The sequence below is a fragment of the Fundulus heteroclitus genome, chromosome 11, assembly GCF_011125445.2.
Source record: "Fundulus heteroclitus isolate FHET01 chromosome 11, MU-UCD_Fhet_4.1, whole genome shotgun sequence".
NCBI classification, from domain to species: Eukaryota; Metazoa; Chordata; class Actinopteri; order Cyprinodontiformes; family Fundulidae; genus Fundulus; species Fundulus heteroclitus.
The window spans coordinates 23,670,674-23,691,184 of NC_046371.1; the positions used below are offsets into that span (position 1 = coordinate 23,670,674).

A 20,511-nucleotide genomic window follows, 5' to 3' on the forward strand; every position below is an offset into this window, starting at 1 on the left:
CCAGTACAGAGGTTTTTAAAAGCTATTCAGAACCACCAGAAATGTCCATCACATTAGTCTGACGGTTTAAATGCCTTTTAACGAGATGCCAGAATTATTATTTTTTTTCCAGTTGCATGGAGCGTGAAGTAAAGCACAGCTGCCCTTGTCCCACCGGTTGCTGTGCACTTCCATTTAGCTGGCTGACAGGATGCTGTTACACTTGTTCGATACTTGTTTGTGAACATTTGATGTGCCAATTTTTTTGTTAAACACAGCCATTTAGCAATGTGTGGAATTTCTGTTATTTCTGCACGGTCTACCTGAGCAGATTCCCCAACTAATTAACCAGCTAGGATCAGCCTGTCATACTTGCTTCACTCTATAAAGGGCAGTCTGAAAGTGGCCCTCTATGGCCACTACACAAAGCTGTATTAGTCTGTTCAATAAGCTGTTAGAAACTGCTATTAAGCTCAGTGGTGGTTTGCCCTATACATTCTGCTCAATGCTGGATCAAAAATCAAACTTATTCTTTTTAAAGACTAATATTAGACCAGCTTTGAAAATGTATTTTTTTTTTCAGCCTTCCTGCTGCGACCATCAATAATTAACTTCATTAGAAACACCATCATTAGAGGTGAGAGAGTAGCTGCTAAAAAAAAACATGGCTTTATCAGAAATCAGTCAAACCGGTCTGGTGGTTGACATTTTAACCGGCTTTAGCCTTCTAGTTTAGCAATTATCTTGGCTAGCGTTACGAAAATGCTCCCAGTGTGTTTTCTAGAGGATCTGGATTCTTACCATAGACATTCAAAAGGCCACAAACATTTCCAGCTTAAGCATGTTCCATTACAGGCAGGTAGAGGTTAAAAGCTCAGAACGATTAAACACAAGAACTTAATTGTGATAGTTCAAGCTCAAGTAGCTTTAACTCAAAATGTATACGCTAAAAAATGTACACTAAAACATTCAACCTTCCTGTTATCCTCTGAAAGTCTTGCTCTCTCACAGGTTAAATGATCTGAATGGTTGCTATTCGGTGCATCTCTAGTGACAATCGTATTATTAAAACATTCCCGCCGCATTAGGGATATTTTTACTTTTGGGTTATTTCTACATTGTTTGAAATGTTTGTGTCAGTATAATGATACCTTAAAACTGCTATTTTTCCTCAACGCTTATCATACCACGAGAATGTGGTAGGAGCACGTGCTTAGTGGACATTTTAAAAGTTTTTCTTCATGTTTTCAAAGGCTAAACGGAGCTGCGGGTTACAGTCGGTGACTGTGAAGCGGTTTTCTAAACGTTTTCTAGACATTTCATAGAAAGGCCCGTGTTGCGGAATGCCAATGCCTGTATCAGTTCGGGGTTTACCTTTGAAATGTAAAGTTCAGGTAGTTTCGAGTCTATCCCATGTGTGAACACAGCAGGTAATCCACCAGAGACTCCACGCTGAGCCCGTTTGCATGCCGATAACGGCTGCTGTCTCATATTCCTTCTCCGCTTCCTTATGTGTTGATTTCCATCCCTGTCTCTTTGAAGAGCTGCAGATGTGTATCAAAATACACGCGGTGTTAATATCAAAACAAAAACGGTAATCGTTACTAATACGCTCCTCTCTGATATGTTTGGTACAGGCGGCAGTCGTGAGAACACACACAAAGACGTTATGGAAACAGATATGATCCGCGGATTCGTATTTCATCAGCCTCCTGCCTGTGTGTGTGTGCCTCGTATTGATTATGGTCATTTGTGGGCAGAAATGGCACAAAAGCCTCTGTCACTCACACATTTTCCGGGTAGATGTAACATGAAAGGAAAGTACAAGGTGTGCAGACATACATGGCAGCAGCCTGGCTTTTTGTTCGCCAGCCATACTGAATGTCGACCCGGTGGTAATATTGTAACAACCGACTGCAGCTTATCTGGGTTTTTTTTTTTTTTTTTTTGAACATTTCTCCTGTTATTTTCAAACCCTCTGACAACTCTTTCTCTCGAATTCTTCCTTGTCATTATCCCCCCGTCTCCATTTCTCTATAGGTGCATGAGGGTAATTGGCACTGTGTTTCTTTAATTAAAATGAGGTCTAATTGTAGCTGTAGCGGGCCAAATGTTCGTTGGCCTATAATTTCTCTATCACACTCCAGAGACACAGAGAGAGTGGAAAACGCAGAGGGAGAGGGCATGTCAAGAAAAAAATAAAATTAACATGCAAGTTAAGAACAGTAGATGTTATTATTAAAAGAAGGGATTCGTGTCTAACGGTTCAGGTTTTGCCTTTGCTAAAGAGATTTGTGTACTGCATCTACAGTGCTGGGACAAATATACACTGGTCGAAGCCGAAAGTAATATGTATCATAAAGATTGAAGGATTTTAGGTAAATGTTGTACAGAATATTATCGTTTCCTGTCGGACTTACAGCAGAACGACACCGACAGTCTAACAAGGTGATATTTGCTGAGTCGTTAGCTAGGTTAGCTAGTTTGTAGTTTGCGGCTCTTAGGGCCAGTTAATATGCTAAGTGTGCTTTTAAATAAGCATTATCTTCATTACAGCAATGGGCAGCGGTCTGTTAGTTCCTACTCTGGTCTCCATGCCTTTTCTTTCCAAAAAGCTGGCTTTTTCTCTTGTAAACATGAGCGGTTGTACGCCAGAACAGGCCCACTGGCATTGTATGAAAGGGACTTTGAACTGTAGGAATATAGGAATAGAATATTTTATCCATTTAGACTTTTGACAACTGTGGTATACTTTGAAATGCTGGGGGACAGTTTTCAGCACCAGGAGTGGTTAAACCAGCTATTAGGGTTACATGTCGATTAAATCAACTCATCATTGGAAAAGTAATTTTGTTTTCAATTTCTTCTCTTTGTCTGATACTAACATTTGTCTAAAAAGCAAAGATAACAAATGTGACAGAGGGGCAAATAGTTTTTCAGCAGCTTGTATTTTGGTCTTATTACAAAGTAAACCCAATACCATTTCCCTTCATCTTTTCATGATTAAAACACAATTTGACTCCGCCAGCTCTGATATCTAACCCACCAACTTCTCTGCAGCGTCTGTGTTTCTCTTCTATAGGAGACGTTGGCTCGGCTCCACATGTAATAGTTTTCCACGACTGTAGCGCCGAAGGTCAGTCGTAGTCTCCCCCCCCCCCCCCCCGCCCGCCGGCGTACGTATCAGTTTAGACTTCTCTAGTGTCTCCGAACGTTGACAGTCGTCCTGTAATTACTGTACAATCGCTTGTTTTGGGTGTTAAATGCGACCAGATGACGAGTTTCCATTGTTCCAGCATTTTCTTGCACCCGGGGCAGTTTTCCGGCGGTGGGTGGCCGCCACTGCCGAAAGAATGCAGGGGGGTGGAGGGGGGGGGGGGTAGCCAGCTTCCTCTCAGCAGGGCTTAACGCTGCGTTTGCTCCAGTGAAAGGCATGGCCGTGCAGGCACATAATAGAAGCCCTGGCTGTCTCATAGAAAACACTCGTGCTCACGCATGCTGCCTCATAAAGCTTAATGATAGAGCGGTGATAAACAGTGATTACTGTACCTGCGGGGTGGGATGTTTCTTTTCCACCCCTAATGAACACGCGGCAGGTGTGGATCCCAAAAGGCAGAGACGAGGAGTGTCCGCTCGGTAAAGGTTTGAAGGTGGTGAGCTGTAGGGTTGTTGTTTATTTTTTTTTATGTTTTTGAAATTACGCTGAGCAACCTCAAAGTGGAGCATATGCAAGGAAAGCACCGGGCTGAAATCTGTCACCCAATTATCCCCTTCACCCGCCTCCCCTTCGTTTTCCCTGCGTTTTTTTTTTTTTTTTTTTTGCAGACTCGCCTTTCTTCCTCTTAACACGGCTGTTTAAAAGCAGTTTGGGCTTCTGTGGTTTTGTAGCGAAAAGAGGCTTTGAGGCGTGCACGTCGCTGTTGCTTCACAAGAAAGCCACACAGAGAGGAAGACGAGAGGAGCAGGTAATGCAGAAGGAAGAAGTCAGTGATTAGAGTCCAATTGCATGTACCCTTTTACCCCGTGGTGTGATGCCACGACAGACCTGCTTGCATATGCAGCCCCGTAGGCATGATTAGTGACTCTGTGTCATTGCTTTTATTTGCAGGGGTACCTGAGACAGCTCAGTTAGACGGCGAAGGATGGAAAAATGTCACTTAAGGTGGAATGCAGAGAGGTAGATTTGGGTAATACAGCTATGTGGTTGGGATAGGGGAGTATAGAGATGGATTGCTTCTATTTTTGCGTTGCTGCTGTGAAAAGAAAAAAAAAAGCTTGACATTAGTACAAGTAAAATTGTGGTTTTCTGTCAGAATTGAGTAATCATTTACAGCGGCCTAAACCATTACTGACACGCCCGGTGAAGACGTGCACAGACCCAAATCAAATTGTTGGCACAGAGTCCGAAATAGCAGTCCGCTGCAGTGAGAACAGCGTTCCAGATTTTTATTTTATTTTTTGGGATCTCTCTTACCTGGGCTTCTTGTCCAGCCTTGTTCTAGGCAAATTTTAGGCAAGTAGCTATTTCGCTCTTGCCGTTTCCAGCTTACGTGCATCCTGGTCTCCTGCCTTTCTCGTTTCGAAGCGTGTCAAATAAAACTGGAACTGTGTGTTTATGCCCCAGAGAAGCTGAGAGTCTGGTTGCAGGATATTAGGAGAGCGCCACACTGCAAAGTCGTGCACTGCAAAAAGGAAACTAGAACTAAGTTAAATTTTCTTGAAGATTTCTTGAAAAATAAGATTTTTGCACTTAAAATAGGAACAATTCATCTTCATCATCTTATTTCAAGTGCAGGATGTCTAATTATCTTATTTTAGGGGTAAAACACTCATTCAATTGGCAAATAGTCTTATTTAGTTCCTAAAATCAAAGAAAAAAATACTAATTTCAAGAAAGTTTTACTTACTTTTAGTTCCCTTTTTGCAGTGTGTTATTAAGTTATGATCGGTTATTTTTTTTTTTTTTTATTGTGTTAACTCTGTGTTAAAGACGATAAGATGTAATCGATGTTTGTAAAGCCCCCAAAAACCGGTGTGGTTAGTTATGTATATGTTCACTGTTAGCTCTGTAAATAGCATGAATAGATGCCGTATTTATATTTAGAAATCTGATTAAACTCCATTATTGTTTACAGTTTAGCTGCACAGTTGCGGTTCTGAATGTAATAATTGTGGCAAACTGTTTTGGTAATTAGCTTTTATGCTAAAGCAATATTTGTGTTTCGTGAGACACGATGCCCTGTGTTTGCCCCCCGACAGATTCCTTCTGGTTTTGCTTTTTATTTTGCCTCACTTTGCCAATGTTTCATGCCAAGCAGAGATTACATCTGACGACTGCTTTGCAGTCGCAAACACTGATATTGTACAGCTCTAACAGGAAGTCGTGGATTATGAAATAAATAAAAATAAAATAAACCCTTACGTGCTTACAAAGATGAACATATGCTTCAGAAAACTTAATTTTACATGAATTCTTAGGGCTGCCACCATTTACAACACCAGTCATTTTGTTAAAAACTATTTTTCTTTCCCCTCCACCAGAAAAAATGTTGTCAGATTACAGGCTAGATTTCCTTCATTTTTTTTTTAGGGTGAGATTTTGCTGCTGCAACAAAAGATGAATATATTTTAAAGGCTTTTCACAGCTCTCTATCAGGGGTGTCGATAATAGTCAAGGGGCGCAGTAAAATGTCCAGTGAGAAACTGTGAAATTGTCCCGTATTTATGGACAACATTACCTATTGTCTGGTTAAAACACTTGCACTTTATCGCCGTAAATAGTTGTGTTGCTTCTGTGCAAGACAGCTTTATTTGATACATTGATTCGGTTATAATGACAGAGTGTCATTGTCTTCAAACGAGGGAGAGTGATGGGGGGGGGGGGGGGGGGGGAAGAAAGCTGGATGTATTTCTGTGGGCCTTTGCATTCATATTGGACCCAACCCCGAAGGCGCGGTCCTTCAGTCTAGCGTGCAAACTTCTGGATATCCGTGTCTGATATTTAACCGACGGTTATGTTAATCATCGGCATTAAACAGCTTCTGTCCTGGACCAGCTGCAACTTTAACGGACACATTTATCGAAGTGAAAAGTCACTTTCTCTTTTCTTTTTTCATTCTAAATGTATCATCCTTTCGGGGTGTATTTCCATAAAGATAAAAGGTTTGCGAGCGCTGACTAGGGCTTCCTCCTATTTCACAAAGGGCCACAAAGTTGAGGGATGGGTGCTGTTGTTATTTTTATGAAATGCTACTAATGGTTTCAGGTGAGCACAGTTGTGCAAAATATACTCAAGTACGGTATGAGCTCCTCGGATCCTGAGTATATACAGTATGCAGCTATTAATGACTCTGGCGGCAGAGTTTTATCACGCTGAAAGTCGCAGCCATCCGTCTGCGGATATGTGGCACGAGAAATATTTCAGCTGTAAGTCATTTCCTATACTGTAGGCTGCAACTAATGATTCCCACTTTTTCTTATATATTGTTTAATCTGCAATTTTTGTTTTTAAGATAAATGCACATCACCGTAAGCAAGAGCCCAAACGCTTGTAAGTCTGAAAGCTTTGCATTAAAGAAGCAAGAACCAGAAAGCGTTTGGCAGATTTTATGTGGCAGTATAGAAGCCAAAACTCTGCTTCTAAATCAACGAGGCCGCTTTTGTTTTGTTTTTTTTATTTGAAATACAGACGCAGATTTAGTGTCTTATATGTGCGTCTTTGTGCAGAGCGTTTGTTTGTGCAGGGTTATGAGATGCTGACTCGACTGTCGAGCCGTATATACGTAACCTTATTCAACAAAGCACCCTAATAACCTCAATGATAAACCTGCAGCTCCCCCAGAATCAATTTTCATGGAGGTGCTCTCCTTGATCAGGAACGCATTAAATCTTGTTTATTGGTTAAAAGCAAACTGCCCCGGCCTATGAAATAGGCTCCCTTTGGAGAACAGGTAGGGTCCTAAAAGCCGGCGCGCGACAGCAACCTCTCCCCATCAGTGTAAATACAAGTCCGGGTGTGCCGAGACGGCCGGGGGGAAAAACAGATGAGAAGAGGCGAGCGCGTGGCTCGCGTTACAGGCGGTTCAGGTCTCAGGTTTTATTGGGATGCTGAATCTTTGCCGAGCTGCACAGACTGTTTGGGAGCTGGCTGCATGCCTCTCAAAAGCAAACCCCAAAAAAAATCAATCCCATTGTAATCACAGATTGTGACCGGAAAGGCTTAAATCTTGGCACGTGTGTGTGTGTGTGTGTGTGTGTGTGTTTGAATCTACGGCTCTCACTGGACAAACGCAGCCTCCTCACTTCAGGTTCAGTGCAACCACAGGCGTGGCGGGCGGCGGTGAACGGGGAGGGGGGGGTCGGCGTAAGGGGAATAAAAACAAACATTAGAGGAAAGACAATTTTGAAGCTAGTGGGAATGTTCTGTGTCGATGTAATTGACTGGTGAAACTCCATCTTCCGCCCTAATCCTAGTATAAGCCGCAGCTCATACTTGGCAGAGAACTTTGGGACTTGAAATATGTTCCCTCTGTCGTTTTGATTTGTTTCTCTGCATGTAAATCAGTTTTATACGTGTCGTTTGTACATCTCCTGTAGCTTATAATTTTGTGGGTCTTTTTTTTTTCTTCCCCCTCCTCCTCCTCCTCCTCCTTCTTCTTTTCACAGAGGTCCTGATGAACACTAAGAGCGAGACGTCAGACCTCAAATGGACCATCTTCTCCCAAGACACATCCGAGGTAAGTAACCCGGCCGTCGCAGTGATGTGTATATTTCAACACGGTCCCAGTGGTGAGTGCGGCTATTTGGCCTCCAGTGGGGTATTTCTTTTTTTTTTTCTTACTTTGGTCATAAACAAATTCCTTTTACAGCCTCTGACAGAATAAAGGAAACACCAGTCCGTCTGCGCCGTTTAAGTATATGGAAAGCAGATGCTTTGATATATCCCATCAACCTTGGAGTCGCAGTGACTAGCTGCCCACAGTCTTGGACCCCCACACCCACCCTCAACCCGCCAGAAAAAGGCATATTTGTAATTCGATCAGTTTCGAAGAGTGGTTGCAGCGGTTCTTTCTTTCGCCGGCAGCGTCTGCGACCAGAACTGCTCGACTCGCTGATGTCTGTGAAGAGAAACAGTCAGATTTCTGCTGCTTGGATGGGGAGACAGAAAGTGGGGGATGGGGGGGGGGGGGCATTCCTGTTCTTTTGATTGAGATGCAAACGAACACATGTCAAACAGTTCACTCAGGTATCATTTGAAGTTATTGTAATTTGTCAGAAAAGTGGTAGGCGTTTTTGTGTTTTTAACATTACGTCAGCATTAAAGGCTACAAAGCAGTGATTAAGGTAGCGACGAGAAGCGGGAGGGAAGAGACGCCGGCGCGATGTGTCTGCATCAAAAAGGCCTGGGCATCAAAGGGTTACCACATGGTTCTTTATTTTTAGTATTAAACAGAAGATGAGCACTAAAAGAAGACGATTCCCCTTATGCTAAGCAGATATTTGTACCTAAATGTCTGTAATGAATGCCATCGCTTCATTAAAAAAGTCATCTTAGATAAATTAGATTAGATTCAAGCAAATCTCCCATGTGATAACTCGACAGAAAAAATTGTTTTTTTAATCTCATAAGTAAAAAAAAAAATGTGGTTTAACTTTAACTGTATCTTTGCATCTACAAGTCTTCTAAAATACAATTAAACTGCGTGTCTAAGTGAAACATAGTTAGTCATGGGCAGCAAAATTTGGACACCCCAATAAATATTGAGTTCATAATAAGGAATTGTTCAAATATTGATGTCGAATCATGTGTTTTGTTTCTGATTAAGGAAAACATATCAACAAAAATGGACACCTTAGGACAGCCTAGTTAGTTTTGCCCCCTTTGGTTGAGTTCTCTTCAGTGAGACCCTTCCTGTGGCCATCTACCAGTCAGTCCGATGAAGGTTTTCTCCGTTCCTCACTCTCAGCTGTGACATCTTGAAGGAGTTTATTCCATGTGCAGCCTGTTCCGCGTCTCCTCCCAGCATCTCACTCAGATAAAGATCTGGATTTTTGTCTCGGCTCCAAGGATTTTTCCATTTCTCAGCTCTCTGCCAGTTGCTCGGGAGATTTACCCGATATGTTTTGGGTCATTGTCACGTCGCAGATTCCAGGTCTGCTTCGTTTTAATTTTTAAAATAATTTTCCTCAAAACACCCTCTGATGCACGGTGGAGTTCATGGTGGATTCTGTGACGGTGAGCTGGTTCGGTCCTGCAGCAGCAAAGCATTCCCAAACCATTAAACTTCCACCACCGTGCTTTACAGTTGCTAAAACTTTGTGTTCTGAGGATGATGGTGTTTTTTTTAGCATGTCACTTTTGGACTATTTACATAGAAAATGGGTTGGGTAGTCTCCAGTTTCGTTGAGACCTCTTTAAATCTCTTAGAAGTTCCTGCAATCTTCTTTCTGTAGGCCTCTGGCAGGTCTTTAAATCTCCACATGGTATTCACTCTCACTATGTATTTATTAGCTTACCAAACTCAAATGTCTGAGGTTTAAACATGGCAAACCCCCTTCAAAATGCTGAGGAACAAGGGTCCCATTATGCGCTCCTGGTGTAATATGCCCTGTGTGTGATTTCAGCCATTTTAAGTTGGAGTTCAGGGGGTCTCCAAATGTATTTCCCCTACCAGAAATTGCTGCTTTTAACCCTTTAAAACTAGAAACACCTTTTCTTCAGTTTACAAAAGCAAACTGAAGAAAAGGCGAGAGGTGAAAAGTAATTTTAAAATGTATCCCTTTGTCCGAATCCTGATAGAAAACGTTTTCATTCGTCCTCGTTTTTGACGCGGCTGTACGGCTGTATGTACAGAGTTATGTGTGCTTTATTTTGGGGGATTTTAAAGGGGGAATTTCATCCTAAAAGTGCCTCAGACCTGGCTCTGAGTGCTTTCCCTTTCATTCAGACCCAACGTTCAGCCTCCCCTCCACAAATCATGTGCAAATGGATTTTTAAAGATTTACATATTTACATAACTGAATTTCTGAGCCGCGCGTTCAAGCAAATCTGCTAAATTTCGCCTCAAGTATGTTAATTTCTTTCTTGATTCGCGCTCCTGGGAGAGGCGGGCGATGGCGAACATGTTTGCTGTTGTCTCAGAAGTCTAAACATTAAAGCGTTTCTCCGTCGTGGCGGGCTCCCAAATAAATGAAGACTTCTGAGGAGACGGGTTTTTTTTTGCCTGTTACACACTCGCGATTGTGTTTTAGTCTATAAATGTGTTTGCGGGGTGAAATCTCTGTCTCGGATGCTACGTGAAAGCAGTGTGCCTTGTTTGACAAGCGAGACTTGGATTCCCACAAGCTGTGATGCAGCTCAGTGGGAAGAATGATTTAACAACCCAATTTTAAATTTAGGCTGCATCAACATCCACAGCAGGCCAGATTTTTCCCTCAGGTCTCCGGCAGGTGTAGCGCGGAGGAGCCAAGAAAGATGTGCAGCCTGACTGGAATTAATGTGGATTTTATTATGACCAGTTACATGTGAACACTGTTTTGTTTTTTTTAACCTGCTCACAGGTTTTTCTGGGTCAGAATTATTGTTATTTATTTAGTTTAGACGCGCCGTTTGACAACCCTTTTTTGTTCTCCTCAGTCTCAGTGGGAGGAAGTGAGCGGCTTGGACGAGGAGAGCAACAGCGTACGGACCTTTCAGATCTGCCAGATGGAAAGTTCGTCCAGCCAGTGGCTGCGCAGCGGCTTCATCCAAAGGCGAGGCGCCTCCCAGGTGTACGTGGAGCTGCGTTTCACCATGATGGAGTGCTCGTCCAGGAGCACGCACCACCGCAGCTGTAAAGAGACGTTTAACCTCTACTACTACCAGGCCGACGCCAACGAGGCCACGGCCACGTACCCGCCCTGGATGGAAAACCCTTACACCAAGGTACAGGCCTCTGACCTGTGGTGTTACGCCACAGTACACCGGGGCTTTAAGGGTCAATTTTATCACATGGCACAAGACGAGATTCGGTTCCCAAGCAGGAGTCGAGATTTTCAAGCAGACTAAAGATTCCTGTTTTCTTGTGGAAAATGTGTTTTGAAGAAAAAGCAAGAACAAAAAGGGGAAAGTCATTCCTCTCCAAGCATGAGTTCAGTATTCAATATGGCCGCCAGACACCTAAAATGCTGTGAAAGTTGTAGATGTTAACTACTTTTTCGGCCTTCATGACATCCTTCTTGGATGTCATGAAACCAAAAGAACGTATTGTACTGTTCATTTTCTATTTGTAAGCATAGTTTTTTTAGTGTTTGATTGGATAAACTGGAGAGAGTTCCACTGTTGTCGGCTTTTATTACTAGTTGTGGTGTTTGGCAGTAAAACGGTTACCAAATCCTGCTGGTTTTCCAACTATCAACTAGAACACGCTCAGCTTGAATTTGATGTCATTCCCAGCTCCGAGCTCTCACTGCCGAGACAAATTGAATGCACCAAAAAAAAATGCAGTCTGCAATTGTTTTTAAACATTTTTGAATTATTCGTTTAGTTTAACACCAGGGTAGGACCCTCCAAATGGTACATTAGGGTAGGCGCCATATTTACAGACCAAAACATTTTTTGAAATGGTCCTGTTTTAACAAACAAAAGAAAATTCAAACTAGAGAATTGTATTTGGTGTAAAATAATTGTGAGTGTGAGTATTTTTGAATGTGTAATTTAAACCCATGTGGGACGCCAGTCTTACAGAGCTAACAAAACATCCTCGTCTTCCATCACCGCTTATTGTTTTCCACCCAGTGGCAGAAAGAGTTGCCACAAATTCCTGTTCATACCAATACAATCCAACCATATTGATAGATTCAGTTACATTTGGGTCAGTTTGATGGGATTCTGGCACTTTCATAACGCCAATGAGTAAAACGTTATCTCTCTAAGCAACCCCAGCTGATTGCATCGGGTACTGAGTAAGCATTTGGCAACAGTAAGAAGGACTGACATTTTTCATGGCAAAAAATCTCATTACACCCCTAAGATGCACATTTTACATCATGATAATAATTCTGTTTTAGCAGACTATTACTGTCTTTACTTTAGATCCAATCACAGCCTTATATTAAAGTGTGGACTAAACAAAGCCCACTGCAGTACGTTTATTAGTCTTAAATTACCAAACAGCAGTGGAAAACGTTAGCATGTTCAGCTTGCTAGCAAGTGCATAAACGGTTTCACCACAGCAAAAGACATAAACATGAATGTTGATACATTTCTCTGGGAAAAGACAAGCATTATCGATTAGATAGCTGGCGTGCAACAGATGGGTTTGCAGGCATTGAGGTGCTAACAAAAACTCATTGTCTCCGTTGCATAATGTTAGCTGTTATGCTAACAGAGCCAGAAACATTTAATTTTTACTCTTTTAAATGATGATGAATGAAAATGTTTCCAACGCCGCTGATTCATACATTTCCTTATGTTTTCTTTGTGTTTCCTTGTGTTTTCGTAGCCTTTATTCCACTGAGCAATATGCAGTGTGCTTATTATAAATGCTTGCATCGCCATTTGTTTTCAGAAGAACATCTGTTCTTACGCTAATTTCTTTTCTTTCAGTATCCATTTGGCTTACTTTTATTTATCTTACAGGGCTTGAGCCAGTTTGCAGAAATGAAAAACTCGCTGTAGTTCCATAATTCACTACTTTAGATATTTGATGATATTTTTCTTCCTTGTCCAAACTAGGTTATCACCCCCAGGGAACAAGCACGGTTTTAAGGGTCTCCTTGTGTTGAATCTGTTTCACATCTTCCAGATTTCTCCAACATCTACAGTCTTACCAAAAGTATTCATGCCCTTTGAGCCTTTCCACATTTCTTTCATGTGACGGGCCAACAGTGAATAATTGCAAAGTATGTTTACAGCATTGAATTGTTGCAACTATGACATAGTTATGTCCTACAACACCACATCAGAATCCAGTGTCAGCAGTTGATATTGTACTTTTGTCTGAAATACAGAGCTGATGACATATTAATTATGATTAATTACCTCCAAGTCCACGGGTTTGTTGAAACACGTGTAACTGAACGGCTGCCAGCGGCGCTGTCATACAATCTAAAATCTCTGCGGTGTGTTTAGGGAAAATCTTCAGTCATTTCAATGATTTATGATGTCTGTTTAATCAGCTAAACAGACTGACACGTGCAAAGTTACCAGTGGGTTTTTTTTTTTTTTTTTTCAACTTCACCCTCTGCACTGGAATCTGGCCATTACATAATACCCTTTCTTCTTCTTCCTGTCTTAGGTGGACACAGTGGCTGCAGACTTTCTCCTGAGGAAGGGCGGGGAGCGGAAATTCAACGTGAAGACCCTAAGGCTGGGCCCTCTAACCAAGAGGGGCTTCTACTTGGCCTTTCAGTCCCAGGGCGCCTGCATGGCTCTGCTGTCCGTCCGGGTGTTCTTTAAGAAGTGTCCCCCCCTCGTCAGCGTGCTCTCCTCTTTCCCCGAGACGGTGCCCCGTTACTTGGTGCAGGAGGCGCAGGGTTCGTGCGTGGAGCACGCCGCCCTGCAGGGGCCCCGAGCTCGCTCCCCCAAGCTCTTCTGCGGCGAAGACGGCCAGTGGGTAGGGCAGCCGACCACGTCCTGCGCTTGTCTGCCCGGATTTGAACCGGTGGAGATGCAGACCCGCTGTGCAGGTGAGATGCCAGATCAAAACGGCGTCTTTTTTTACAGCAGCTCATTCTGGCCCGCGAAAACAAGAAAACAATGAGGTTTGGGTGGGGGATTACCGAGGGTCGAAGCGTTTCAGAGGAAATGAGAGACTGAGGAAGTTAATGAGGCAGGGGAACGGCTGTGACACAGTGGGGACGGTGGGAAAGGTCAAGTGGAGCTTCACTCAGCTCTAAAATGGAAGAGCAGGGTCAAAGGCTTGCTGCTGCGGCAGCTTGGGGTTCAGCCCAGATAGAAGGAGCTAAGGAGTCGGAGGGGTGGGGGGCGACACGGGGAGGTGGTGCTCCGGGTAAAGATTGTATCAGTTTGAGAACATCAAAGCAAAGCACACAAGAAAAGAAGGAAGAAACAGCGGGATTCTCTGAGGAGCTGTGCAGCAGCCTCCGTCTAATGAGTCCAATTAACATGCCTCGTGCGCAAACACTCGCAACGTGCGTGCTTCGCACATCCCACCGCCGCGGACAAACGCTCGGCGCCGCAAACAAAGAGACGCGGGAAGGAGCGGCACATTTTCTCCCCCCCCCCCGAAAGTGTGTGGTTTTTTTAGCTGCGCGCTTGTAAAAAAGCAGGATTCAGCTTGATCTCCGTGGGAGGTATAATGATTTCATTAAAGAAAAGGAATAACTTCTAACATTATGTTTCTGGTGAAGTGCCATTTCCAGCATTCTGTCACAGACGAAAGCTGTGAGGAAAAACACTCACTGGGCCATAAAAGGAAATTGCCTTCATGTGGAGATTGGACAGTTAATTTGCTTCATGCGCTGGTCATTTTCACAAAACCAAATTGACACCTAGGTCTGAAATTCTAATCATTTTGGCTGTTCCTGAGACGACGCACTTAGATCCGGCCTCAGATCCAACATGTAGATCTTATGAGTGTTGTCGAGATGATTTAGTGTCATCGCGGACCTTGAGTAGACATTTTTTACTTTGTCTTGGAAGTGAGCCTTTTAACAGTGGTTTCATACCACTTCATTGGACCATTGTGTGGCCCCAAGCGCTGGTGTAGCCATGCCTCTGTATCAACATCATGCTATTGAAATCCACCTGCTACAGGTGCTTTTTCCATGAATTTTATGTCCTCTTAGCAATATTTGTGCTAATACTTACTATACCACATTTTATAACATAGGAATAAATAAGAGTATCCTATCTTTCAGTAGTCTGGCCAGCCAGACTGACTAACGCTGTATACATGGCGTATAAGTCTGGAAAGGAGCTGGTAGAGCTTAATTTCACAGGTCGGACTAACAGGGTCAGCGTCAACATGTTATGAACCAATCAGAAAGCTATGGATGTGCTGCAAAAAACTGCAAGCGTCGTGATCTATTTTTGTAATTTGTAGTCACGTCATCGAGCAAAACGATTTTTGCCACTATTGTCTATAAAATCAGAGAATACATGGTGAACTCACATGTACTTTCTTAATCTTCCAAAGCACCAAGCAACAAAATCCCTATGTATCATGACTGTTATGGTTGCAGAAAATCACTGCTGCATTATGGGTAATGCCGGCGCTGAGAGTGACGCATCATAAAGTCCCGCCTCCCGTCCTGTGATTGGTCCGGTCTGTTTTAGAGCGGAGAGTATGGAGCCTTACCAGCATAGACATCATATACGTAGACGCCCCATTGTATGCTGCCGGCTGCTGGGCTGACGTGCCTACAGGGCGGCCATCTTGGGTCAGACCACAGATCAGACATCTGCCTTCAAAATGAATAGGAGGCAGCTCAGATTTAATTTAAATCATATGTTCACAATGCTGGTGACCTTTTAGACACATTACACATATTTATTCAGAACAAAAACAATTTAAACTGAAGTCTAACGGGATGATATATATACTCACAGTTATATATTTTCAGTTACATATTAATCTAATATACACACATACATCTCTCTCTCTTTCTTCATATATATATATATATATATATATATATATATATATATATATATATATATACACATACATATATATATATATATATATATATATATACAGACACTGATCTACAGACAACAGCACTGATCTACATAGGAGCAAAACTATATACAGAGAAGTGAGAGCAGAGGTGCTCATAACAGCATTTAAAAATTATATAATACAAACCGCAAACTGGGAAGAAAAAGAAAAATCAACAAAAAAACTAATAACGCATCTTAGAATCAAATACATCACAAAATCATAGCAAAAACTGTATAATACCCCCCCCCCCCCCCACCACCACCACTACTACTACAAATCATGTCTATCCAGTAATTTAGGACCATTTTGTTTGTTTTTGGTGTTTAATGTACTCTTCTCTACTTCCATCCCTGCTACCCATTAGCACATATTGTGCCGTAAAAACTGTAACTGTAAAGCATGAGGATTATCTATTATAAAATCTTACTTATGGAAGGTAATTCCCCAGGATCTGGTTCCTAGTGTCCTTTTATTTGCGCACCCATAAGCAGAGTTAAAGTCTGGCTTCCTGGGACGTTGCTCTGGAAGTTTGCTTACTTTCAATACACAATCGAAATTATTTATTAAGTTAGACAAACATTTAATTAAATGAATTGGTCCCATGTAGCCCCTAAAGGGGTGACGTTTTCAGTCAGTTGATTTATCTGGAAATCGGGTGAGAATTCACCGGATTCAGAGTGTCTGAAAACATAAAGTACATTTTCCTGAATTGACTTGTATTCTGTCTGACTGCAGCTTGGTCTGACCTAAGATGGCCGCTCTGTCGGCACGCCTCTCACCCGACGTATTCATGTCTGTGGTTACCAGTCTGACTTACGCCTGGTTTAAGTCAGACTGGTTGGCCAGGCTAATCTTTCACCCTGCACTCTTTAAAGGCCATCGTTTTGTTCCACCACTCTCTGTTAGAAACACCGCTCAAACTTCAAGCATGTCACAGGACATCAGGATATTACCAAACGCTTTAGCTGTTTAATGTCCTTTACAAATTTTATGAAATCGCAGTTTTAGTTTCATCAAGTGTTTGATCAAATGGGGCTTTTCTTTGCCACCTAACACTAGTCGCATTTCCATCATTGTTTTTTGTGCAGTTTTTTTTTGAAGTATGGCATTAGAAAAAGTTCATGGAAACGACAAAATTCGAATTAACTCAAGTTTGAACGCTCGCTTGAGGTGGCTTTTGACTCTTTCGGAAAAACCGTAAACGCGCTAAAGAGGAAATGGAAACAGATTTGTCGAATAAGTTCTGACGTAGCGAACATTTACCTTTGACCGATTCGCTGTTTCTGCTGCCTGCGTCTTCCCGAATGTTCCCATAACGCAGGAAAACACGGCTGGAAGTAACAACAGGTACGTGTGGACCGACAAAGAGACTTCAGCATTTCTTTGTCTCAATCGTGAAAAAAAAAAAAAAACAGATCGACACATTCGTTAGAATGCTCCATTACTGATTTGTGGTCTCTACTAGTTTACAACCTCTACTTCCTGTTTATCACAGCGTAACGTCAACGTATGATGACATCACCTTTGCGTCACCTGGTTAATTCGCTACAAACCAGCAGGTGGAAACACCTCTGATTCGCATTTTGCGACGTTTTAAAGGTTTGCTCAAAATTCACATGAGAATTGGATGGAAACAGCAGCTAGTGATGACATCACCCACCCTGCTGCTAAGCCCCATTCCTACCGTCAACAATTGCTGCAAATGAAATCCGATCTACTGCTGCGCCTTTAGCAAAACACCAATAGTTTATACCTCAAAATGACGAAAACCCTCTGTCCTCCTTCACGTAAAATCGTAAAAATACACGTGTTAAAGAAGCTGAGCTAAATGCCTCAGAGACAAGAAAATGCTTTTAAATTCTCCATTGACAGCATAGAAATCCAGTTTTTTTAAGAAATGCATGACTGATTATTGCTATTAATTTGCCACTGTTGTACCAGGGTATGGGTTTAAACTACTACATATTTATGGTAAAATCTTAATTATTTAAACTTTTTTATGATTAAACCCTCCAATGATTCACGGCAACTTTTTCATCGAACTTGCTCGCTGTCACCTTAAAGCATTCACCCAACATTCAGGCAACTAACTGCACACGATTTTTCAAGACGTTTTAAATGAAATACATGTTACACAGGATCTCTGAGTCGCTGCACTCTCACACGCATTAAGAAAAAAAATCGTTCTCACATGTGGCAGAGTTCCTGCGGCGAAACGTCAGTCAGAGGCCCGTCGGCCCCCCGAGAGTCACGTCACTTTTCACCGGAAACGGCGTTATAATTGCCGCGAATGTTTATTGTTTCAAATCGTCGGCTCTTGAGCTGCCACTCGGAGCAGAGAGCGTAAACACTCCGACTGTATGTGGCGTCACCGTGACGGCTCACTGCACGTTCACATGTAGGCCGAGGCTCAGTCTGCTGATGGTGACGCTGTCTGGGGCAGCGGTTCAAACTCTGTCACCAACTGTTGATAATTAGCATCATTTTCCCCGCAGAGCTTTGAGGAACAGAAAAGAAAAATAATCGTGTTAAAAAAATGCCTTATTTTTCCTCATTGACTGTATGATAGATTTCTGAAAGTAAGACGCAGCAACTATTGTTCTTCGAGACAGAAGATGCTCATCCATCTTGCAATCCATTCGTCTCTCCGTCCCTTTACATATCCATCTAGAAGTCCTTCAGTCTATCGGTCCATCAATCCGGCAATCAATCTCTCTCTCTCTGTCAATCATCCCTCATTTGAGCAATTTCTTTGCCCTTCCTTTCTTTCTCCCACACTTCAATTTAATCATTCTGTCAATCACCCATATTCGATATCATCCATACATCCGTCATACACGCGTCTCTGTCCAGTCATCCCTGCACCTTTTCACCCGTCTAGCCATCCTTTTTGCGCATTCGCCCCATTGGTTTTATAGATCCAGCCATCTTTCAGTTAAATCAATCCATTTCTCCGTCTATTTGCACATCCGTCCGTCCATCCAGCCTGGATTTTACATCTTCCGTATCTAAGGCCTCTACGGCATAGAAAAAGGTGCCATCATTTAATCTGGAGGTGTTGTGTTTGAATGTTACAAATGGGCCAAAAAAAACAGGCTGAGAGGTCGAGACGTGTGAATCGGGTGCTGTTTGATTGAGTTAGGGCTTATGAGGGCTATGAAAAAGGCACTTAGATAAAACAGGGAGAGATGACACCACCTCTAATTTTAGGACCCTTTTTTGACAGAAGGGAGTCAGTTCAGTCTCTTTGGATAGTTTTAGTTGCACAGAAATGGTTTTTGAATTAAAAGAACAGACAAAGAGTGTGTAGATCGGTAACTTTCTATCACAACGACCCTAAAATATGTGGTTTCATTATTCAGAGACAGCCCAGGTAAACCCAATGATAGGCAGATGTCAGTGACAGACAGGTTATTTACACCAAATTGACTATTAGCATCGCCCTCATTATGGTGATTGTCTCAATTTATGACTCTCATTACACAATTGTCTATCAATCTGAAACCATCTGCCACCACGAGTACAGTGGAAAGAAATTAAAGGATGTGTTTGCAAATTGAGTTTGACCGAGGTCTGCCGAGGACACGGCGAGTGTGACAATTTTGCATAATGTACTTTGATGATGAAAGTCGTGTCTGAAGTTGGGTGAGGGGGAAACGATAATCTCTTTCCCATTTAATCTCCTGCTCTGTCATCTACAGCCTGTCCTGTGGGTCAGTTCAAGTCGGGCACAGAGGGACGCTGCAGAGACTGTCCAGAATACAGCCAGGCCCCCAACAGAGGGGCGGCGGCGTGCGCGTGTCGCTCCGGGTACCTACGTGCCGATTCCGACCCTGCAGAGAGCTCATGCTCCAGTAAGTCTACATTAATCAGTCATTAATCCGCGCTCTACGTCGGTGCTAAGCAACCGCATCATCTTCTCCCAGGTTCTCGCCGTTTAACTTCCCCTGCTCATCTTCACTTTGTGTTTTTTTGACACCTCCGGTGTTATTTCCCTCTTGTTCTCTTGGTGTTCTTTAGCCAGCCTCCCATAAGCTTCTTTTGTGTCCTTTGTGGCTCTGCCGGGCTTTGAGATGCATGTCTTTTGTGGCGGGCTGCTGGGGGTCGGGCTTTTTTTTCCGCTAAAGTGAAGCACTGATAGTCTGAAGTGACACCTCCGCGTGGATTCAGGAATTTCAATTCAGACACGTTGTGGAGGTGTGAATGGGAGGCACTTAGTAATTAGGTGCACTGTCTAGAGATGACCCTGAAGAGGATGTGGAGGGAAATGAGAATCGGGTTTTTGACTCGCTCTGTTTTCTGCAGGTGTGATGTAAATACCAAACAAAAAAAAGCACACACTAATTTTAATACTGGCTGCGATAACTTTAATTACAAAGGCGTTATCTTACTTATTTATCATTTCATTTAGCTCTTTATTAATATATTCTATTTTTTGCACTTGATTGCCAGGGCAAATCGTTATATTGCATATTTTTTAATTTGTATGCTAAATTTCAAACCAACCGTGCCCCACACACACACACACACACATATATTTATATTTATAAATATAGATAGATAGATAGATAGATAGATAGATAGATAGATAGATAGATAGATAGATAGATAGATAGATAGATAGATCTCTCCAAAACCTTCCTTTGTTTATTATATTATTATGCTAAAATTATGCTAGTTTTACTGTTAATTGTCATGGGATTACCTTTGTTTTTAACTCATACCCTAAGTAAGGTAAGTGAGTTCTGCATTGCCTTAAATGCATTACTGGGCTCCTCTAGATTCACTGTTGGAGACATTTTGGTTGTTCTTGCCTGTTCCATGTTTTCTCTGTTTGTAGAAATTGGCTCTCACTGTGGTTCAC

At 42.4% G+C, this 20,511-nt stretch overlaps 1 protein-coding gene across 1 annotated transcript in view; it reads left to right on the plus strand.

Moving 5' to 3' along the window:
- The window catches only part of ephb4a (eph receptor B4a), a 65,005-nt gene that overhangs the window by 31,281 nt on the left and 13,213 nt on the right, over positions 1 to 20,511 (plus strand). Inside the window, exons 2-5 of the mRNA XM_036143185.1 lie at positions 7,645 to 7,715; positions 10,616 to 10,903; positions 13,257 to 13,647; positions 19,349 to 19,501. Coding sequence (XP_035999078.1) covers positions 7,645 to 7,715; positions 10,616 to 10,903; positions 13,257 to 13,647; positions 19,349 to 19,501 — 903 coding nt within the window. The remainder of the gene's footprint in view (positions 1 to 7,644; positions 7,716 to 10,615; positions 10,904 to 13,256; positions 13,648 to 19,348; positions 19,502 to 20,511) is intronic.